Source organism: Haliaeetus leucocephalus, unplaced genomic scaffold, assembly GCF_000737465.1.
Source record: "Haliaeetus leucocephalus isolate CR32 unplaced genomic scaffold, Haliaeetus_leucocephalus-4.0 Scaffold273, whole genome shotgun sequence".
Lineage (NCBI taxonomy): Eukaryota > Metazoa > Chordata > Aves > Accipitriformes > Accipitridae > Haliaeetus > Haliaeetus leucocephalus.
The window spans coordinates 3,286,050-3,303,958 of record NW_010972709.1 but is presented as its reverse complement, the minus strand read 5'-3'; the positions used below and the strand labels follow the sequence as shown (position 1 = coordinate 3,303,958).

General features: G+C 36.6%; 1 protein-coding gene across 2 annotated transcripts in view; it reads right to left on the bottom strand.

Moving 5' to 3' along the window:
- Window positions 1–1,710: 1,710 nt before the first annotated feature.
- DIDO1 (death inducer-obliterator 1) overlaps window positions 1,711–17,909 on the bottom strand; it is a 56,175-nt gene continuing 39,976 nt past the window's right edge. For both annotated transcript variants that reach the window (XM_010569533.1, XM_010569534.1), the window contains 6 exons: window positions 17,591–17,726; window positions 16,915–17,461; window positions 15,875–16,028; window positions 15,085–15,174; window positions 14,208–14,403; window positions 1,711–6,851 (listed from right to left, as the gene is read on the bottom strand). In XM_010569533.1, coding sequence (XP_010567835.1) covers window positions 3,457–6,851; window positions 14,208–14,403; window positions 15,085–15,174; window positions 15,875–16,028; window positions 16,915–17,461; window positions 17,591–17,726 — 4,518 coding nt within the window. In that variant the 3' untranslated portion in view covers window positions 1,711–3,456. The remainder of the gene's footprint in view (window positions 6,852–14,207; window positions 14,404–15,084; window positions 15,175–15,874; window positions 16,029–16,914; window positions 17,462–17,590; window positions 17,727–17,909) is intronic.

The window sequence follows — 17,909 nt, the reverse complement described above, 5'->3', positions numbered from 1 at the left end:
CTGTGTTCCCCCCCCCCCCCCCCCCCCAAGAATGCTGCTGTGAAGCACTGGAGGCAGGAGGCTACATCCAATACACAGCTACAGTGGAGTCCGTAGCCCTGGATTTCCTATTGTAAGATGAAGCTACTAAATTATAAACACTTTAGTAGTTTGCCAGTGTTTAAAACGTGTTCTTTGATAGAAAGTTAATCCAAAGCCCCTTAAAAAATTTCAGTTTTTCTGGACTTGTAAAGTGGTATTATCATGTTTTCATGTAAATGAGCTTGGATGCTAGGTCTTCCGCTCAGAGACCATCTGAATGCATCCACACAGAATCACTCTCTCCACAAACAGGCATCTCGCGATCATGAGCAGTTTGTTGGTAGGTCTCTATTACGTATCTGCTACTGGTTATGCATTTTAGTATTAAAAACAGATGCCTATTACGAAGATGCATTCTAGAAACAAGCCAGAGCGTGAAAGGCACAAAAAAAAATGCTACTCTAGCTCATAAACAGAATACAATAATAAAAAAATTTCAATACTTTTATGAAATCTTCATTCCCTTCAGGAGGTTAAAAAAATAAAATGTTTACTGCATTCTTTAATGATGTGCATGTTCACTCAAGGTAGCATGCACAGACATTTTCCATGTCGAAGTGTGCCATATTATATGAGGTGTAGCCAAAGTCTGAAAGTTACACTGGTCACTTTCCTCTAGAAACAAAAGCAGAAATTTTAAAAGCGGGTTTGTGCACATTGGACTCAATACACACTTCCCTCCTCCTCTAATCCTTCTGCATGCTCTCCTTCAGAATGCAAAAAGGAATATTACAGTCTTTTATAGATGTAATATTCTTTCTGCTTATATTGTTCTAGACTTTTCAGAGGCTTTTACGTAAAAAATTGGAAAGTTAATTTAGCTTAGTACAAACATAGATAAATGCTCAAAATAGTAGGTTGTTTCATGTTAATCAGAAGTTTGAACAAAGCCAGAGAATTTATTTTTCTCGTTCTTGCAATGCACGATAACAATTCAGTACCATTTTTAGTCTCTAAATGGAGTTAAATTGTTATGATCTTTTCAGCTTAGCTTTTACTGTCTGCTGCAGTGTAGAACACAGGAACCTTGCTACAAAATCCAAGACCAGGTCATAATAAACTATATAAAGCTGTGGTTTAAAAAAATAAGTCATTAGTGTCTGTCTGTTTGCTGTTGGGTTTTTTGCCACAACCTCTGTGGGAGGATGCATTTACTGTTCCTAAATCGTGATCAGATTCCCCAAACTGATCTGTGATAAAGGAGTGTTTCCTAGAAGATGAAAAGCCGCACATCTATTTCGTAACAATGTGAAGTCAAGGAATTCATAAGTGGTGTGAACTGAGTTTTTCTTAAGTTCAAAGCTGACCTAAATTAATTAGTATTTTCTCTTTTCTTTAGATTTTTTTTTGGTGTAAAATCTACAAACTTCCTAATTCAAATAAAAAAAACCCTTCAGAATAAATTAGAACTGAGAGAAAAATGATAAGCACAGATTTTCATATGCTTTTTAGAATGCGTACAATGAAACATTGATTGGTAGTGATGTCCTGCAAAACATCTTCTTTCGTTAAACAATGAGGAAGTGAAAGCTGTGTGTCATGAGACTCTTGTGGTTTGTTCAGATGTAGCAATATTTAAAAAAAAATATACACATACAGGTTTAAGAAATGGACAACAGTTCTCTGTAGATGTTTATTCTACTTACAGTAACAAAAACCTGTGAAGTCCCATATTTTAATGTACAGTGATATATTTTGCCATATAAAATACAATTTACAGAAATTTCTATCAAGTAAACCTAAACAAACACACTTAGTTTTTGCATACTTTTATGTATGTCTTTAAATTAGAAACATCTCGTTAAGAAAAAAATCTTACACCATAGTAGATGTTTGCATTTAATACCACCTCTCTGCATTTTAACATTTTGTCTACAGGTTCAGAATACAGATGACTATTTCAACCAGCAAATCCTTGATGTGTAAGGACTTCAAAGATGCACCAATAGGAACTGTAAAATCTGTAGTGAGATACATGGCATACATGCTACTTGTAATGTAGTCTTCAAGATGCAAATGTTTATAGGAATCTAATTTTACATTTCCAAAACTCTTTTATAAAAATATGAAAATATTTACCCAACTGTTAATTTACATGGTCAAACAAATTTCATACTTTAGAATTACGTACTTGAAGAATACATGAAAAGTAGCGATGTAATGTATTTCACAGTGAAAAACTTCCCTCTTGAAACACAACATGAAGTACCACCACTCTTCTTTTCAAGCTTAATGCAGTTATACCTTTTTCAGTGGAAAGTTTTATGTACACTACCAGACTAAGTAGGGTCTAACAAAAAAACAGTGACACTTTTTTTTCCAGGAGCAAAACACTTTTTGAATGAAAAATACAATGAAATGGGGACATTTCTTAAGTCTATGGCAAAATTCTGCAAAAACAAAACACAACAAAACCAAAAAAATGCTCCACTAAATCGATTCAATTGAAGTAACAGATTTAGTGGCCTATTTAACCAACTTCTTCTTTCCTTTGGTATACCAATTCATTTATAGTCTTAGCCTTTTTCAAATAAATGTCTGATGTTTTTATAAGTTTTGCTGGTTATAAAGGTGCTACTCTTGTCTGTTCTTTAATTACAGGTTTGTAAAAATGCAACATTTAAAACCCCTCAGCCTCGTGAAAAAACTGAGTACGACTAGTATCTTTGCTGTACACTTAACAGATGGATTCCAAAACACAAAATATCTGTATATAAAAAGGAAGATAGTGCACTTTAAGCTTATAACATTCCGTTTTCAAATCCTCCATCAGTCACAAGTAATTATTAACACTGTTCTTCTGCAGCCTTTTCCTAAATACACACGACTCTTCCGTTGTAAAATAAACAAGATGGCAACATTGGACTCCATTTTTTTAAAGCGTGTGCTGTAGGAACAACTTTTGACACCAAAATATCATGTAAATGAGATGTAAAGTATGGCTCCTAAGGTCTGGATTAAATTCTCTTATAAAATTACAATTCAAGTTACTGGAAAACATAACTTTATAATCTTAAAAAGCAATATGCTCTTCTTAGACTTTTTCCATTTCTGTACTGTAAATGGAAATTTTAAGATAAAGATGCAAGTAGAAAAACAAAATTTCAGTACAGGTAACGCTGTGAATTTTTATAAGAAAAACATTATGCACAAAATGCAGCAAGTGAAAGTCCAGTATGTTCTTGCCTTTTATCTATTTGAGTATTTTCATTCACAGTTGTTCAAAAATTGCTAATTTATCAGTACATTTTGTAAGGCTAGTTTTACAACAGCATTTTTGTAAAGGTGGGAATATACAGTATATACAGAAGATGCTGACTCAGTCCTTGCTGTGTTGTAAAATTCTGTCATTTATGGGAAATATCAATCATATTTCTATGACTGATTAGTGGACGATGAAGCTTCTGTTTCTGTTGGTTTCTGAGTTTCCTTCGGTGTTTCTGGCTTCATCTCTTTACCAATTTCCCTACTCTTACTCCGGTCTTTGCGATCTTTTCCTCTTTCTCTTTCACGATCTCGATCTCTCTCTCGATCTCTTTCTTTTTCCCTGCTTCGATCCCGGTCCCTGTCTTTCTCTCTGTCACGATCTCTGTCTCTGCTTCTTGATCGGTCCCTATCACGTCTCCTGTAGGATTCTCTCTCTCTGGTTCTTGCTCTCTCTCGGTCTCTGTTTCTTTCCCATTCTTTAGACCTCTCTGAATCCTTCTCTCTATCTTTGTTTTGGCTTCTGTCTCTATTTTTATCCCATTCCTTGTCTCTGTGTCTCTCCCAGTCCCTGTCTCTATTCCAGTTTCTGCCACGGTCTCTTTCCCAAGGTCTGCCGTGTTCTCGATCCCTTCGTCTTTCCTCAAAGGGTCTACCTTGTCGATTATCTGCTTGCTGAGGCTCTGGCTGATCTAAAACCTTGTCTTTATTTCCTCCCTCATACCTCTCTCTCTGTCTCCCTTCAAATGTCTGGCCTCTAAATTCAGGATTTTTGCCTTCTCGGAAGTCAGATGCTGACCACTGTCCTTCCGACTCAGATCCTTGTCCAGAAATATTGGAAAGAGATGCAGATGGTCCAGCTTCCTCCCACATCTCTTTTCTGTGGGGTGGTGGATGGCTTGGAAGGTCCAGGAGTGGTCTTGGGGTTGGCTTCATACCTTGTGGTGACTGACCTTGGAAATGAAATCTAGAAGGAGGAGGTTCATTTTCTTCTGGAAACAGTGCAGGTGTGGCTCCTCTTGGTCCTCCAAACTGAAGCGGTGCTGGACCTCTCTGGTTGGCAAATCTGGGTGGTGGACTCCCTCTCCGTTCTTCAAATGGCTGTGGCAAAAGTCCTCTTGGACCAGGTATATGATTTGGAGCTGGACCTCTCTGCCCTTCAAATTGATTTGGGTGAGGCCCTCTTGGTCCCCCAAAATGACTCGGGGCTGGACCTCTTGGCCCTCCAAACTGAGGGCCTCCTCTCTGTCCTTTAAACTGAGCTGGTGGGGGTCGTCTTTGACCTCCAAAAGGAAAAGGCGAAGGACCTCTGTTTCCCATAAACTGAGGTGGATCTGGTCCTTCGAACTGTCCTGGAGGCCTGATCATTTCATTATATTGGGAGTCTGAGAATTCCCTTTGTTCCATGTGAGGTTCCCTCCGATCTTCAAACTGAGATGGTGACATTCCTCTTGGAACACCATGATAAGAAGGGGTAGGGCCCCTGTTATCACCAAAAAGAGATGGTGGTCCATGCTGTGTAGAAAATAAGGAAGGAATGGGACCCTTTTGACCTCCAAATCTTCCTGATGGAGGTCCTCTTTGCCCATCATTATTTGGAGAACCATGCTCTTCAGAGAACTGTGGTGCTGGTCCTCTAAAATTAGGTCCATGAGGTCCTCCAGGTGCATTGAGCATCAGTGGTGGTGGAGGCCCTCCCTTCTGCCCAGACAAAGAAAATGGAGGTCCAGCTCGGTTTTCTTCAAAGTGCTGTGGGGAAGGTCCGCCCTCAGTCTGAACTGATGGAGTTTCAGTTTGTTCTACAAATTGATGAGACTGAGGATTTCTTTGTTCGTCATATTGCACTGATGAAAGACCCCTCTCTGGTTCAAAGTGACCAGCTACCTTCTCCTGAGAAGTAAACATTGTATTTGAAAAAGAATCCCTTCCCATTACTTCCTTTGACTCATTTGACCATGATATTTTATGCATATCTTGCAAAGACTGACTGTCATTTGATGTGGAGAAATTAGGCTGAAAAGATGTACTTGGAGGTGTTGGAAGCAGCACTTTACGTAAAGGTTTGGATGTAGAAGGTTCTCCAGAAGCTGCTTGACTCATGTTTTCCAAATTAACTTGAACAGTGTTTTCAAATTTGCTATTAGGTGCCTCTTTCTGGGACGCCGTAGAAGCCTTTTCACTTGAAACCCAATTATCACCACTAAAACCGGGCTGAGTAGCAGAAATTAAAGTTTTGTCTTCTTTACCAAGTGAACTCTGCAAAGCATTTGGAAAACTTGCTGGAGCACTTTCTCTTGTGGTTATCTCATTCTGTACCACCTGTGGCTTTATTCGAGCATCAACATTGTCATTAGTCTCTGTCGCCATTCTTCTAGCTTGTCGAGGATCTCTATTCTGCCTTGGGTCACAGCCCTGGTTTAAAACTTGTGCTTGCTGATTTAAAGATGAAGGTAAATCTACTTTTTGTGTAGCTTGCTGGTCCTGATGGAATAATTCAGTCTTTATTAGGGAAGATTTTGGTGGTGGTGACATTAAAGCATCAGACACTGAAAAATGAGCCATTGAAACACCAACAGCTGCTCTTTGTTGTCTGAGGGCTTCTTCTTGTTCCTCTAGTTGTCTTTTCTGTTCTTCTATTTGTTTGTTTAATTCTTCCAACATTTTTTGCTGCTCTACCAAGGATGAGGATGCAGATAGATCAGGCACATATGAAGCAGATGTTTCCGAAGAATTGCTTTTAGTGTCTGTATACATTTTGTTAGGTAAATCATCAACAGTAACTTTTGCTTCTTCCAAGATAGTTTCATCTTCTGGATCGTAGGCTTCATCCTCTAGTTCTGCTGTATTAGATGGCTTTTCCACATTGTATCGTTTTTCACTTTCACCAGTCTGCATTTCAAAAGCTTTCTCTGGACCATATTCTTCTTCAGGATCATATGGTCTGTCATCCTCCTCCTCTTCTATAGCTCTGTCTTTTGACATCTGTCCAAACTGTTGCACAATGGGATCTAACAGAGGAACAGCTGACATTCCTCCATCAGCAGCACCTTGACCTTCCTGATTTGAAGACTGAACAGTTTCGGAATCCTTAGCAAGAGGCTCAAAAGTTTTCTTTTTCCCAAAAAGCGTCTGCAGGATGTGCTCCAGAGGAGTGGCAGTTTTTGAGGATGTAGACTGCGTAGCAGTAACGCTTGCAGAAGCAGCAGTTGAAATGGGTGGTGTTACAGTAGTTGTGGTTCCACTTTTAATTGAGGACAGTATTTTTAATACTGAAGGTGTAACTGCCGAGGTGTCCGGAACGGGAAGTGGGGGTGGAGGTGGAGGAGATCCAGGTGGTGTTGTACTTATGGCTGAATCTCCTGAATAAAGTGTATATTTCGGAGTTTTCTTCTCTTGCGAAGCAGCTAGTGGCCCTTTAGAGAACAGTGATGTTTCAGTTTCCTCATGTGCTTGAATTCTGCTTCGCTTTTCCTCTATCTTTTCCGTTTCAATGCCAGTGGCAGGACGTTTTCCTTTCTGACAGATAACCAATCCAAGAATTAAATTTGGCCGAGATGACTCAAGACCTGAAAGGAAACACAAAGATTGTATATGTAAAAAACTAATTTTTAATTATCTTTTCAGTAGAAACTTATTATTTTAGATAGTGACAGCTACAAAAGTCAAAAAGATAACAGTTTTTCTAAATTCCATTAGATGACCTATTGGCAATTTTCATTAGTCCATAAGCATATGCATCTAATATTTCTTTACTTTTTATATATATTTGTATATAAGTAAAGAAATGTTTTAATTCCTTCCTTGATATTTTTAATAAAAGATTGCAGCAACAGGTATGATTATTAAAAAGGGTCTCTGCAAGTGTTCAAAACCAAAGCAAGTTTTTATATTTTTTGTATTGTTACATCATTTTGTTGTTGTTCAACAACCCCTACCTCTCCCCCTGAAAAATCATGTATTTACTTTTAAATAGTTTGCAAATATGTTGTATACACAGAGATACTGGAAAATGAGAAAACCTGGGCTAAACTTCATAACTGTATTTCTGTTACAATCTGTGCTAAAAGACTACATTGACATTTACACCAGTCTATAAATATTTTGTCTATCTCTAAGTTAAACAAATACCAGTAGTTGCTAAAAAGATAATCTCAAACAAACTTTGTTTGGAAACAGTATTAAAGCTTGTAACCCACTCCCTGTTTGTTTGGTTTTTTCCAGCTAGACATTATTTTAAAACTTGAGAGAAGCAGGCAACCTGGTAACATACCAAACAAGCAAAGGAGAGCTTAAGCAGACACAAGTTTAGCATGTGGGGGAAAGGGACACTGGGTGTGTTTGCTTGCTCTGCAAGAAAATGGTTGGTTGGGTAAGAAACTGGTATGCAGAGGGAAAGGTGACTTTAAACCCTCAGTTGCAGGATTCAGTTTGATGCTGTAGGCCTTTCTATAAGTAAAAAAAAAAAAAAAAATTGTGAGTAGAATTACTCCTTTGTGAAAGCTTCAGACTTGAATCCTTAGAGAAGTATATCCAAAAATGATGGGAGAGTTTCTGATAAAGAGGAAAAATGGAAAGGTCTGTAGGTCTGTTTCATGTTACTGTATTTCTTCCTTTTACATGCACAGTTCCCACTGGCACTTGTGGAAGATAAACATGTCCAGAATGAAGGGCAGGGAATAAACCCTTTAACATACAGTTGGTGGCAAATTTAGAAAATCTGTATAAAGAGAGGCTTTTTTAACTTCTGGATCTAATGACTTTTAAAAGGTCCTCAATTTGAGGACCAGTGTCTTTCCCCTATACGTGCCATTAGTTATTATTTGCATTCAGCTAGGAAGCAGTAATATAGAGACACAAAACAATTTGTAAAATAACAGATAATATTCACTGTGGTTAAATGGTAAGGCGAAGACTCTGACCTACACTGTTCCTTCTATTCACAATCCTGTAAGTAAGAGTTATATATATATGTAGGTTCCTTGTTCTTATTAAACCAAACCAACTGCTCATTAAGGAACAGTTTTTAAATATCTAATTATTAGCACTGAAAACTTTTGATACCAACAAAAAACCCCAAACCCCACAGTTGCAGATACATTCCATTAGCAAACCACATTCACAGGTACATTACTTTGCTGAAACAACTGAATTTGAAGTTTTAAGGGGACCTTCTAATGAGAAAATTACATCAGGTGTTTTCCTAAATGTATGTTCACATTTAATAAACTTAACCTTTTCTAAGTTCTTTCACACTGAGAAAACAGTAAAAGTTTAGTGTATTTTTAGCTTAAACATGTTTTGTCAGTGAGACGATACCATCACTCTTACAGCTTAAGCTAAATTCAGTTAGAACCTACTTAAGTACAGGACGAAAACTTAGCTGAACTGACAGCAAGGGAAAGCCCAAGCATTAGAACCAATTAAGTCAAGATTTCCCCTTCAATGAAAGCCTATACTGCAGGAATTATTTGCAGTTTGCTAAATAACACACCAAAACCATAGCTGCTTTATGTTTTAAACTTACTATTTCTCTTCAATACTTGCTACATATTTCTTTAAGCAATAACTTTTGTTCACAGAATGTCCCCCTAAATCACCACTTCATATGCTCAAATCTTATCCCATATAAACCTTATTTTCCAAATAATGAACTACAGATAATAAGACAAAGACAGTAATTTTTCAAATAAAATAACTTCAAAGTTTTATGAGATCTCTTGACAACAGGGAAAAAACCCTCCTCTAAAATTCTGTGTTCTTCTGATTATAATGGGTAACAGTACAGTGAAACTGTTTTCATCACTTAATGAAGAAACCAGCAAAGTCTGGTTACTCCCTAGAAAGTCTTTTTAAAAAAACCAGACAAAATTATAATGAAAATTTGAGGCCAATCTAAAATATTTGCTTGAGATTTCCTATCAGGAATGGCTCTCATTACAATTATGTTGAGAAACAAGAATAATTACATTTGAGTGAGAGTTTTTGAAAAACAGTTATTCTGTAGAATGCATTCTAGATCCAGAGTGGAATTTATACTATTTCACAGTTCAGTGGTCAAGTTTTACATAGTTCTGTGGTTAAGAGGGTATTAGACATGCTGTTTTAAATAATCTTTCATTTTTCATGAAATGGAAGAAAATTAAACTGGCTACGTTACCAGAACTAAGATTTGCTAATAATTCAGTACACGCACAAATTTGCCTCTTAAGAGGAGGAGGGATGCTGAGATGTACAATGAAAGCCGGCAGGACAGGAACTGAACAAATAATTATTTTCAGTGAATCTAAGATTATTCAAAAAGGACCACATAAATACTTGACTTATCCAAATAGTCATTTGCACCCACAGCTTAAAGCAATTCTAGCAGTTCTGTTCACAATAATTTACTACTTTAAATGAAATGATATTAATATACAAGATCAAGACATAGTTCAAAAGTAAGATAACTGCAGAAAAAAAACATTCACAATTTACAGTCAGAATAGACTCATTAGTTAGAAATGGTTCACTGTGTGTAAGTTTGCTTTACATTTTTTCTTTATCAGTATATGAATAACGACTCCACATTTGGTCAGTGTTGACCAGTGCAGAGTATCTCACAAATTGGTCTTCATCCAAAAACTCCTAGTAGGCATTTGCTGTTCTTCTGTTGTTAACGTTTTGGGTATCTACTTTTATGCGGAGACTTGTGATTTATGCAATTAGTCACAATGACTCTCAAACACTGAATAATTGAAATAAACAGGTTTTAAAAATCCGTCAGACAAGATACCTAATAAACAGCAATTACTGAAAAATCAGTTTTGAATCCCTGTAAAAACCAGAGATCAAGTCACTAATTAAAATAGAGTAAAATTTTAATATACTTTCAAGACAATGAATTCCAGTAGTAAGTTAAAAACATTAGTTATAATCAGTTTAAGTTTAGTAATCATAGAATAAATTCATTAAAATTTTACATTTTGATACTGTAACTTTACACAAATATTAGAAGTCATGCCTAATCTGGCTTCTACATTCACTCCATTCGAAGCAATCAAATACTTAATGCTCCTTTTGAATGGAAAAATACAGCTAGACCAGCATTTCAAAGGTCAGTCCCATTCTATTTCAATATCCATAAATAGGTTAAGTGCCTAATTTTAGATAATAACAAAAATGTTGGCTGCAGTCTCCAACTATTGCTCAACGACTGTCTCTCACAAGCAAGCATTTTAAAAGTGCTGCAAGCTGTGTTGACAGAGTTAGTAGCTTTCAGTGCTAAATTATTTATAAAATAGTTATTATTCTATTATGTATTTGAAGTCCACATGCTGGTTTTATTGAGTTACATCCTGTAACTAAAGCCACTACAACAGGATATACTAAATATTGGTACTGGATGAATGTTTGTTTTTCTTAGCCCTTAATCACATTTTTTCATTACATTAGTTTTACCATATTTATGCATATAATGACCGCATCTTTCCCTATCATCATCAGGTGGTAAGAAGTTACCTGTACAATTAAAGATACATGCCTAATTTCTGTACCTCAATGACCAAACCACAGGAATGGAGTAAGCATACCCATGGTGTACATTTTTAAACTGCAGAGGACCCATACAAGATATTCTTTAAATTTTATCAACAACATTTAAATATTTGTCCCCATTTAATCATGAAAGCAACTGACAACTATGACCAAATTTGTGCACCCTTAATTCAGGGATGTAGATCACTTCCAGAATTTTAACAGTGCTGCACATTAAGGTACCCTTGCTGAGTGGAATGGGCTGGCATAGAAAGTAAGGTCCATAATGCTTTATGTTCTTCTACTACTGCTACCTTTCATAACGATATCTGTTGAGATGAAGACACCTAACTCCATTCAGAGTAGTTAAAATTTTGTTCCATTTGTTGCAGTTCTTAAGAGCATTCTAAACAGCATGAGATTTCATGCCTTCGTACTTGAAGAAACACACTTCCTATTGTAAACTACCAAAAGAGATATATCAATATTTGTGGAATCCTTTGCTGATATATGGCTGTTTTATTAAAATTCATTTATTTTAACTATGAAAGATACTAGCTACGTTCCCAATGTTGCCACTAAATCCCTCAATAAATCACTTGCTGTTGGTAATTAAGTCTGATTATACTATTTTTTACAAAGTGCTTTGAGATCTACAGATGAAAGTGCTAAATAACATTAAATGTGTATGTGAAACAGACAAGTAAATTCACATACAGTAAACCATTGCAAAAAGACAATGCAGAAGAGCCCACTGATACATAAAATCTGGCAGTGAATGTCTGAGATGAATTAAGTATAAATCTGGATAACCTTCCATTTTCCTCTGTTTTTAAATCACCCATGTCAAAGTTTTTTGGAGATCTTGTAGGTACTAGTGCAGTTCAGAAGTCCTCAGTTGTGTTCCAAATCCAGTCCATCAGAAAACAGGAGAAATTCATAATCCATATGTGCCTGATGGAACTGGTTGATACAGCTGGAATATCTTCTAACTAGGATTTCTGGAGTGGCAGGGTTTTATTGTCCTCTCCCTCCTCCCCCCACCCTGAGTCGTATTTATCAAATCATCTTAAGCTATCTAAAGCATAATGCTTTTCGAGTCCTTGCTAAACTCTATTTGAAGGTACACGATTAAATTTAAGGAGACAATGACCACTTTCCATAAAATATTTTTATTGATTGTGAAAGAAAAAAGAGCGGTAAATTCCATCAGATGCCATTAAAAAGTATGGATTACATGTCTTTTATGCTGTGGTTTTATACATACACAAACAGAAAAACAGCTTACCTGATTTTTTTGCCCCCCCTCCTCCCCCATATCGGATCTGTTTTTAAAATATGAACACAACTTAGCACAACCATGAGGTAAAGGCTGCTACAGAAGTTTCCAAGAAGTGTGAATTGATGGCAGAAGCCTAAGTGGGTCTTCTGTGAAACTGTTATATCATATGGCCTCTCTGCCTCTGGAACCTTGCTTCTATTGCTATCCTTTAATCCACTTTGCCTTCAATTTGAAAACCTGACTCAAAATTTGCCTCCATGAACAACACCTGCAAATGATAACTACATTTCTTCTGAGCAACACCCTCCAGTTTTTAACAACTTCTGCACCTGAAACTCAGCAAAACCAGGCTGATATTACAAATTTCTCTACTAATACTTAGTATGAGTTTGTCTACATTTGCCAACCTCCAAGCTAAGATAAGAGTTTCATTTGAAATGAAACCTATAATGGAAAAGAAAAAAGAAGTGGAAAAAGGAAGGCTGGTATTTGCACAGGAATGCAAGTAGGCAACAATTAGGTAAGTGCCTCCCTAAAGCAGGTTATTTACTAGTCCAGCAAAAGACTGCAAACATTTACAGCTGATTCAGTGGCCAATCCCATTCTTGTGTTACTGTCCAGAAAGGAGGGTATTTCTCTTGTTCTGGCTGGAAAAACCAGTCCATGAGTTAAGACTCTTTGCCTACATGCCTGTGCCAAAAGTGTTCTGCACTTAGTGTTTTCACTTCTTGGCTATGAAATGGGAACAACAGGTTTTGCCTATCTTTCAAGAATTCAGTAAGTTAAAGACTATGAGGTGCTGAGATTCAACAATTATAGCTATATTGCTATAATTTAGATAGTAATAATCCTGCCTTTTTGGCTGTAGCCTAAAAACAATTACCTAGACTGTGTACTGTTCAAGGACAGATAAGACAGACTTGGGGTGTATGAGAAAAATCTTGTCTGAGGACGCAGAGCAAGCACCCTTTGCAATCCCATGGAGGAAGGGAGAGCATTTAACTAATGATGTATCATTTGTTGTTGTTGTTGAAGTCGTATGCCATTAACACATGAAAACCTGTCCCAAACACTGTTGCTCCTGCGTATAAGGCCTGAGAATGCTTTATTGAGTTTAGTCCTAAACTTGTATTTGAGTAGAAGAGAATCAGCTTCTCAGAAAGGCCAGCTCCTTGCATGTTTGCTGTTTCATACCTACCGTTTAATATTTTCCAAACCACTGCTGTGACAATGAAGTATTACCTTCGTTGTAACCTGTAGTTCTTCAGCTTCTCAATCTGTTATTTTATACAAAAGCCCAGGTACTTATTTGGAAACTAAGCATATGCACCTCCTCCATTCTCAGATGAAGACGACTTCAAATTTTGTAACAGAAGGGTGTTTCAGGGCTGAATTCATTCTCAGTTCTTCTGTCACCATGTTCAATGAACAAACATGGAGCAATCTCAAGCCAAACACTACTACTTGTAATTTTATCTAAAAATAGAAGATTGTAATATAACCTGCCTATACCAACCCTAAGGAATGTGGATCCCTTTCCCCACCAACAAACTAATTTTCAGAAGTCAGCGATTTGGCTAGAATTTGCTCCAACTAGAACAAAAAATTTCAAACACCTTGTGCACCATATTGCACATACAGCATAATAATAAGTGTGAGACAATGACAATGTAGTGAAACCACTATAAATATTACCTTGTCTTCATAGATTTCTTGGCTCCTTTGTGGGCTAAATGTCCTGCTTGATTTAAGCGACAGTAAATGGTTTCTAAGGGCCTAGGTTTTGTGAATTTATGGGTTGCTGAAGATAGGGTGGGGGTTTTTGTTGGGTTTTGGGTTTTTTTTTTTTTCCAATATAGTGGCTGTTCCACATACTTGATTTTACAGGTAAACTCATCCTCCTAATAGCATATAAGCATCTTGTTGGAAAGCCTATGTAAATTTCAGACAATTTTATCCGGAACAGAGTTGGATTTCCAATTTTTCCCCTATTTATGTACTTTAAAATTGGTTTTATATTAAAAAAATTTAATAATGCTTACATTAAACATTCAACAACAACTTGTGTCAGATTGACTTTTGTTTTGTGATTTTACCTAGCATTTAACCTCCCCTGTTTTGTGCTTACCTGGTCCCTCAAAGGGCAAGAGTTTGGAAGGAATTGGGTCCTTAGTACTCAGGGGGATCAGGTAGAGATCCTTGACATGTCTGTTGTTATTAGCTACAACACCAAAACGACCACGACTGCTAAAATAGGAGTAGAGAGAGATATAGGCAACTTCTTCTTCTTCTGTTGCAGGATGGAAACGAATCAAACACAATTCCTGTAATACAAAAGCAAAGTAGAAAAACTCAACCTGCAACATACCAGCAAATAAAATGGTAAAGGGCAAATGCCGGGGTAAAAATAAAATGTACATTTATCACTCCAACTATGTTTTCAAGGCAGTACTCTAGCTTTGAGAGAGTACTGTTGTTCAATTTGTAATATTAAAACAATTAGGTTTGTCATTTTCAGAAATACAAATTACTTGTGTATCTTATATCAAACTAAACATCCTGAGGCTCACATTAATATGAAAGAAATGGAAAATTCTTAGTTTCATGATTATATCTGCATACTGTGCATAATTTTTTCACTTCTGAAGTGTTTTTAATAGCAAAATCTATTACATATATATATTAAATGATAAGTTCCTTTTCTTTAAAATTTGAATTTCAATCTTCAATACTGAACAAACAGATTATTTTTGTTCAATCATAAAAATTAATAAATAGTATGAAGATTTAACTACTATGCAAGAGAAAGAGATCAAGAGGTTCTGCAGCTCAAACCCATGTTTCTGCAATAAATGAAAAATTTCAAAGGAATAAGTGGTGTCAGTAGTTTTCCAGGTGTGATCTATGTCAGTATTTGCTGGTTACTAATTTATATTATAATAAAGTTGTCATTTTATATTGCTGCATTTTTCTTCTGGGTTTTGCAAAGGATTTTAAGTGAATACCTTAGAAAGCGAAGATTTGAGTTTGCCAACATAATCCCAGACTGTCTTCGGTGAGATCCTCCCACCAATATGAATTGTATCTGGTAAATCCTAAACAAGAAGTATTACATAGTAGTATGAGAAAAACCAAAAGAGTCTAATGATTAAAAGCAGTGCAGGTTGCCCCATCCCAGTAGCCTAGTGGATAATGCACTATTATATTTTACTAAACTTTCATACATACTCTTCTAATGTCAGACAGGCTATTTCTAAATTTCATGGTGTTTCATTATGGCATGTTACCAAAAGGCACTCCCAAAGATAGCAGCAAAATGTCTAATAGTTCTGTATGCCCATTACTGGCTTTGTTTTTATATGGAAGCTGCTATTTGAAATGCAGATTTTCTCCACACTTTCAGTTTCTCAGGAAATGCTGCACTTACGACTAGAAGTCACATGAATTCTAGTGAGCTTCCCATCATGAGGACAGTGAAACTCATTTTAGCAAAAGCAATACCAAAAAGAACCACCAACTCTACTAACACAAGTCCTAAACCACACATTTGTGTTTGAAACTTCCTAACAGTCACATAAAATGCACTTCACAGAAAAAGAGAGAAAGAAAAGCTTATTTGTTTTAGTGCAAACCTTTATACTGTCTCATTAGTTGAACATACACCCTCCCATTACTAAAGGGATGCCATTTACCACTGCTACAGTTCTAATATAACAATATACTGACCCCAGCCTTTCTAGCAACAGGAACTGCAGTACAGATTTATTCCAAACACATAAACATGTCAGTGCTAACCTCACTAAGATAATCAAAGCACCCGGAGACAGGATATGCTTTAGTGACAAATTTGGCCACACTTTGCATGTTAATAAATCCCTTCCAAATGGTGTTGAGACGAGAGAGAAAGAGGGAAGTATCGCTGTCTTGAGGTGAGCGTGGCTCTGCAACACTGCAAAACAAATCCAAAACAGAAAGGTTACAGAATACAAACAAGAATGGTCCCTTCTTTTTCACTTTTCTTCCCTCCTCCTATTCACCAAATATTTTATTTCAAACGAATAACAGAATTTTTACTAAATGCTTTGTTAATGTTTTCCATTAACTCAGTATTATTGAAAAAAGCAAAGAGTAATTGAAAATAAACTTGTAGCTGCACACACGCAAAAAGATGCCAAAAGATATTACTTTTATAAAATTAGGTTAGCACTATAACTGTTGTGATTCTGACTCTGTAACACACTACTCTGAATTGTGTACTTCCCACTAATTGTCAACAATACCCATCTGAAAGAGATTCTCAAGGAAAAGAAATTGATATAAATAAAAACCTTTTAACTGCAGTTTCATAGGGATATACTTTGCAGTATTTATTTTTACTATTGTACACACCCAGAATATGAAAGAACTCCACTTCCTTTCAAGCTGAGCAATTGGTTAATTTTAATTCATAAATTGAGATGTAACAGTATTTTAATATAGAATGAAAATCTGGAAATGCCTTTAAACCATCTCTCACATGGTCACTCGCTTTCTATACATTAACGTACGTGCAGACTTCTAAGTCTGCATAATACCTTCAAGTTTTATTTATCTGCTGAAACACATTGTAGAATCTTTGCTGTCACCATATGCTGATGCTCCAAAAATTGGACCAACGAGAGAAGGTAAATGATGTTAAATTAAAAATCTGAATCAGGCTACCTGAATTTAAAATGGAACATGCCTTTTGTCTTGGGGCGGGGGGGTGGTGGTGGTGGTGGTGCAACAGGACATGGGACTTGGAGGATAACCACATTAAACATTTGGTAGCTTGGCTTACTATTAAGTATACGCACTTGATACTGGGTGAATGATGAACTGCTAAGTATCTTGGATCTGGTGAGGATGATGGTTTTGTTAATATTGATTTGGGGACAGTCATAACTGGTTTTGAAGTTTCCTGTTTTGTTTCCCCTGTTGAAACTTTGTCAGATGCAGGACCAGAACGCAGGGCTGGCGTCACAGTACCAGAGGAGCTGCTCATTGCTGTTCGAGGGTCTCTGCCAGAAACTGTTACGGTTGTGACAACTCCACCAGCACAAGAGGCAGGAAAAGCAGAAGCCTCTTCAGGTACAGAAGAATCTGCATTATTAGGGCCTTGGGTTGTAGGAATGTAAGTTCTTTCTACGCTTGACTGAGAAACTGTTTCTGCTACTGGTCCGACTTCAGTTTCCATTGCATTTTCAGAGACGGCCTCTTTGGCAGGCTCTGCTGCTGGGGTTGGTGCAGAACTTTCGTACTTTGGCTGAACTTCTGGTTTTGATTTCGACTCCACCTTTTTAACAGGAGCTGCTGACTTTATCTTCTTAGGTGGTACTTCATCTTCAGATGCTGAAATCTGACCTATAAATTTATTTCAAAAGCTTTTGATTACGATTTAACAATGAAATAGTCTGGAAAAAAACAAATAAACAAACAACACGCTTAACATAACAATTCTTTTACTTTGCATGAAGTCAGCACTGTAGATACCTGTACAGATTTTGCAGTTCAGGTCAAAAAGATGGGCTCGATGTTGACTTGTTGTATCCTTCAACATACTGCTAAAAACATCTAGAGAAGGAGCACTGTTTAAATTTGGTGCAGTTCGGGCTGACTCTTGCTGCTCCTGAAAGTGAATAAACACAAAAAAAAAATTCAAAAAAATAGAGTTCTCAAATAATGTTTGTCCTTATTTCACTCCATGATGTTCTAAGTATTCAGAAATATAAGATTTCTCTGTAAATTGACAGCAAGGGCTGAAAAATACACAGCATTTTAGAATTGCATGCAAAATATGCCTATCATTTTG